The 5,608-nt window shown below is 45.3% G+C and overlaps 1 protein-coding gene across 1 annotated transcript; it reads left to right on the top strand.

The window, feature by feature from the left end:
• The first annotated feature begins 4,360 nt into the window (after window positions 1-4,360).
• LOC108294970 (glutathione S-transferase A3-like) lies at window positions 4,361-5,205 on the top strand. Its single transcript, XM_037734402.1, has one exon. It carries the CDS (start codon window positions 4,382-4,384, stop codon window positions 5,048-5,050), a length of 669 nt encoding a protein of 222 aa, XP_037590330.1. The 5' UTR covers window positions 4,361-4,381; the 3' UTR covers window positions 5,051-5,205.
• The last annotated feature ends 403 nt before the right edge of the window (window positions 5,206-5,608 follow it).

The following is a 5,608-nucleotide window of genomic DNA, read 5'->3' as shown; positions in this document are numbered from 1 at the left end:
ATCCCACCTTGGCCTTTATTTCCAAAGTCGGATTACAGGAGTGAGCCACTGTGCCCAGCCCCTACTTTTTTTTAAACTACTCCTTCCTTCACAGTCTCACACTAGCCACACCGAGACACGTTTATTCTTCTGATCTTTTTCTCACTTCCTGGCTTTCGCACATGCAATTTCTTTCTTTCTTTCTTTTTTTTGGAGGCAGAGTCTTGCTCTGTCTCCCAGGCTGGGGTGCAGTGGTGCAATCTCAGTTCAGTGCAACCTCCGCCTCCCAGGTTCAAGCGATTCTCGTGCCTCAGTCTGTGGAGTAGCTGAGATTGCAGATATGAGCTACCACACCTGACTAATTTTTGTGTTTTTAGTAGAGACCGGGTTTCACCATGTTGGCCAGACTGGCCTTGAACTCCTGATCTCAAGTGATCTGCCCACTTTGGCTTCCCAATGTGCTGGGATTACAGGTGTGGATTACATGCAATTTCTGTCAAAGACACTCTTACCTTTCTCCTTCTTCTGCCTAATTTATCCTTCAAATCTCTTTATAGTGACTGGATCAGTGAGGGACCTGAGAGAAAACAGAGGCACACCTGGCAAGATTTTTTTTAACTTGTATTTTTTAAAATTTACATAGAGTAAAACTGAATTTTTGAGGTTGTACAGTTCTGATTTTAATACATACACAGACTGCGTAAACACCACCCACAGTCAGGATACAGAGCGCCTCCATCATCTCTAAACTCTCCCTCTTGCTATTTCTATCACACCCTTCCCTGTAATCCCAGCACTTTGGGAGGCCAAGGTGGGCAGATCACTTCAGGTCAGGAGTTCGAGATCAGCCTGGCCAACATGGTGAAACCCCATCTTTATAAAAAAAAAAAAAGTTCTTAGACATGAGTCCAAAAGTTGATCCATACAAGATAAAATCAGTAAATTGGGCATCACCAAAATTAAAAATAGTTTGGTCCCCAAAATACACTGTTAGGGCCAGGCACCATGGCTCACAACTGCCTCCCTAAATGCTGGGATTACAGGCTTGAGCCACCACGCCCGGCCAGTTGGAAGGTTTTTAACTATAAATTCAATTTCTTTATTAGACATGGGACTATTCCACTTATATATTTCTTCTTGGGTAGTTTGTGTCTTTCAAGAAATTGGTTCATTTCATGTAAGTTGTCAAATTTATGTAAATAAGAGTTATTTATAGTATGTCTTTACCTTTTTAATGTCCATGGTGTCTTTTGTGATACCCACTCTTGTTCCTGACATTGGCAATTTGTGTCTTTCTTTGTTTCTTTGGTTAGAGGTTTATCAATTTTACTGATATTTTTTCAAAAAACTAGCTTTCAGTTTCATTGATTTTCTTTTTATTTATTTATTTATTTATTTTTGTTGTTTTCTTTTATTTTTTTAATTTTATTTTTAATTAATTAATTAATTAATTTTTTTTTAAAGATGGGGTTTCACCATGATGGCCAGGCTGGTCTTGAACTCCTGACCTCAGGTGATCCACCCACCTCAGCCTCCCAAAGTGCTAGGATTACAGGCGTGAGCCATGGCGCCCAGCCTCATTGATTTTCTTTATTGACGTTTTCTTTTTTTCTTTTTCTTTTTTTTTTTGAGATGGAATTTCACTCTTGCTGCCAGGCTGTAGTGCAGTGGCACAATCTCGGCTCACTGCAACCTCCACCTCCTGGGTTCAGGCGATCCTCCTGTCTTAGCCTCCTGGTAGCTGGGACTACATGCGCCCGCCACCACACCCAGATAATTCTTGTATTTTTAGTAGAGATGGGGTTGTGCCATGTTGGCCAGGCTGGTCTGTAACTCCTGACCTTAGGTGATTCACCTGCCTTGGCCTCCCAGAGTGCTGGGATTACAGGCGTGAGCCACTGGGCCCAGCCTAAAGAACACATTTTATATGATTTCAATTATCCTAAGTTTGTTAAGGTTTGTTTTACGACACAAGATATGGTCTACTGTGGTAAATGTTTCATGTGCACTTCAAAACAATGTATATTCTGCTGTTGTTGGATGCAATGTTCTACATTCATTGATTAGATCCAGTTGGTTAATGGTGTTTCTCAATTATTTTATATCCTTGTGATTTTCCTTCTACTTGTTCTATCAATTACTGAGAGAGGAGTGTTAAAGTCTCTAACTATAATTACAGGTTCATCCATTTCTCATTACAATTCTCTCAGTTTTTGCTCCCCATATTTTGAATGTGGACACTTGTACACATTTAGGATTATTCTATCTCCTTGGTGAATTGGCCCTTTTGTCATTTTGTAATGTCCCTCTTTATCCTGGATATTTTCTTGCTCTGAAGTTTACTTTGATTTTTTTTTTTTTTTCTTTTTGAGACAGAGTCTTGCTCTGTCGTCCATGCTGGAGTGCAGTGGCGCTGTCATGGCTCACTGCAACCTCCACCTCCTGAGTTTGAGCGATTCTCCTGCCTCAGCCTCACAAGTTGCTGGGACTACAGGCTCATGCCACCACACTCGGTTAATTTTTGTATTTTTATTAGAGATGGGCCAGGTGCTGTGCCTCCTGTCTGTAATCCCAATACTTTGGGAGGCCAAGGCAGGCAGATCATGAAGCCCGGCCTTCTTGCCCTTTCTTATGAACTGAGTTGTATCCCCCAAAACTCATGTGTTGAAGCCCTTATCCCCAGTGGGATTGTATTTGGAGAAAAGGACTTTAGGCTGTGATTAGGTTTGAATGAGGTCATGAGAGTGGGGCCCCCACGATGAGGTCAGTGTCCTTACAAGAAGAGACACCAGAGAGCTTGCTCTCTCTATGTGATACACCGAGGAAAGGCCATGTGAGAACACAGTGAGAAGGTGGCCGTCTGCAAGTCATAAAGAGAGCCCTCCCCAGAGCCTCATTGTGCTGGCACCCTGATCTCAGACTTCCAGCCTCCAGAACTGTGAGAAATAAACGCTTGATGCTTAAGCCACCCAGTCTGTTTGGTTATGGCAGACTTAGCTGACTAAGACATCCCTTGAGGTGACAAATGCCCCACGCCCTGCCCCAGTTCTAGGGGTAGGGCTCACCATCCTTGGCTGCAGAAGCTGCTGATGGACCTGGATCTTGGGAGCTGTGGTAATAGCTCAAGATGCTGGGGTCCTGGGGTGAAGGGCCCAACCCAGAGAACTGGGGCAGATGTGGGCCTGGCTCAGGGGATTGGTGGGGGTGGTGCTCTGCAACCAACCTGGCACAGCAGGACTCCAGCCTGAAGCACATTTGGGGTTCTTTGTAGCTTCTGGAGTGAAGTTTAAGTCCATCACACCCACAGCTGCACACCACTCTCGCCCCTTACCATGTTGAGGTTTAGCTCCTTTAACAAGCAGGCTGGTCACCGAGAAGCAAGATGCATGGCACAGGGTCTTCAAGGGTGACACTCCCAGTGTTTAGGGCTTGCCCTGTGCCCTCTGGGTTGAGCGGGCCGGCCTCCCTGGGCCAGCAGCCTCTGGGCACTCGGCAGCACAGTCAGGCTGGCCCGGGGTGGCCGGGCAGCGTTCTGTGGCCTCACCTTCACTCTCCTGCCCAGCCGGCTGTATCTCACTAACCCCCCCCCTCTTTTTTTTTTTGAGACAGAGTCTTGCTCTGTCGCTCAGGATGCAGTGCAGGGGTGCGATCTTGGCTCACTGCAACCTCCACCTCCCAGGTTCAAGTGATTCTCCTGCCTCAGCCTCCCAAGTAGCTGGAATTATAGACGCATACTACCACAGCTGGCTAATTTTTGTATTTTTAGTAGAGATGGGGTTTTACCATGTTGGCTAGGCTGGTTTCAAACTCCTCACCTCAGGTGATCTGCCCATCTTGGCCTCCCAAAATGCTGGGATTACAGGCATGAACCACCACTCCTGGCCCACACTCACCTTTTTAAGGTCAGGATGGTTCCTGGCAAAAATGTCCTTTCGGGGTGGGGAGGGGAGCTTCCAAACATAGGATTTGGAAGACATAGGAACAGAGCACGCAGAAGACCATGTTAGCTGGAGAGGGCAGCCACACTCAAATGATGCCTTCTCTATTACTTGAAGCTTCTTTCTATTCAGCCATTAAAGAAGAAACTTGATGAAATAGGAACAAAGTTATATTTCTCAATTGCAAACCTTTGTGAAGGGACAGTTGGCCTCTAAAGACTTTTATTTAATTTTTTATTTAAATTTTTAGTAGAGACGGAGTCTTACCATGTGGTACAGACTGGTCTCGAACTCCTGAGCTCAAGTGATTCACCTGCCTCAACCTCCCAAAGCCCTGGGATTACAGGGTTTTTGGCCACTGCACCTGGCCAAAAGGCCTTCAAGTTTTAATTATTCAAGAAGGGGGCCTTGAGGAGCTGAACCGAGACCCACTGGACTGATTAGAGAAACCAAGGACTGATGTCATGGCGGGGAAGCCCAAGCTTCACTACTTCAATGCATGGGGCAGAATGGAGCCCATCTGGTGGCTCTTGGCTGCAGCTGGAGTGGAGTTTGAAGAGAAATTTCTAGAATCTGCAGAAGATTTGGAAAAGTTAAGAAATGATGGGTATTTGATGTTCCAGCAAGTGCCAATGGTTGAGACTGACAGGATGAAGCTGGTGCAGACCACGGCCATTCTCAACTACATTGCCAGCAAATACAACCTCTATGGGAAAGACATAAAGGACAGAGCCCTGATTGATATGTATACAGAAGGTATGGCAGATTTGTATGAAATGATCCTTCTTCTGCCCTTATGCCGACCTGAGGAAAAAGATGCCAAGATTGCCTTGATCCAAGAGAAAACAAAAAATCGCTATTTCCCTGCCTTCGAAATAGTGTTAAAGAGCCATGAACAAGACTACCTTGTTGGCAACAAGCTGAGCTGGGCTGACATGCAGCTCATGGAACTGCTCTACTTTGTGGAAGAGCTTGACCCCAGCCTTATCTCCATCTTCCCTCTGCTGCAGGCCCTGAAAACCAGAATCAGCAACCTGCCCACGGTGAAGAAGTTTCTGCAACCTGGCAGCCCAAGGAAGCCTCCTACAAATGCGAAATCTGTAGAAGAAGCAAGGAAGCTTTTCAAGTCTTAATAAAGCAGCCATGCAGGCCAAGAATATGCCAGGCCGATATTCTAAAGCTTTGCAACAATAAAGTGCTTTACCTAACTGTTGATTGTGCCTGTTGTGAAGCTAATGAACTCTTTCCACTTACATGCAAATTAAATAATAAAAAACTCCCATTTGCCGGAAAAAAAAGGAAGTGTGTTATAGATCCTTAATTAATATTTATGAATTCTCTTACCCTGTGCAAGTAGCCTGGTGTTCATTTGTCCAAGTGCATTTATTTATTTATTTTTTTTTTGAGACAAGAGTCTTGCTCTGTCACCCAGGGTGGAGTGAAGTGGCATGATCTCAGCTCACTGCAACCTCCGAATCCCAGGTTCTAGCAATTCTCCTAACTCAGCCTCCCAAGCGGCTGGGATTATAGGCACCCATCACCATACCTGGCTAATTTTCGTATTTTTAGTAGAGACGGGGTTTTGCCATGTTGGCCGAGCTCGTCTCAAATTCCTGACCTCAAGTGATCCACCCACCTCAGCCTCTCAAAATGCTAGAATTACAGGTGTGAGCCACCGCGCCTGGCCAAAG

This window comes from Cebus imitator, unplaced genomic scaffold, assembly GCF_001604975.1.
Source record: "Cebus imitator isolate Cc_AM_T3 unplaced genomic scaffold, Cebus_imitator-1.0 Scaffold613, whole genome shotgun sequence".
NCBI classification, from domain to species: Eukaryota; Metazoa; Chordata; class Mammalia; order Primates; family Cebidae; genus Cebus; species Cebus imitator.
The sequence above is the reverse complement of the archived record's forward strand: the minus strand, read 5'-3'. Positions and strand labels throughout refer to the sequence as shown.

What these genes read in the sequence shown, in the direction of transcription:
- LOC108294970 (XM_037734402.1), top strand. Translation starts at nt 4,382, where the DNA reads ATGGCGGGGAAGCCCAAGCTTCACTACTTCAATGCATGGGGCAGAATG.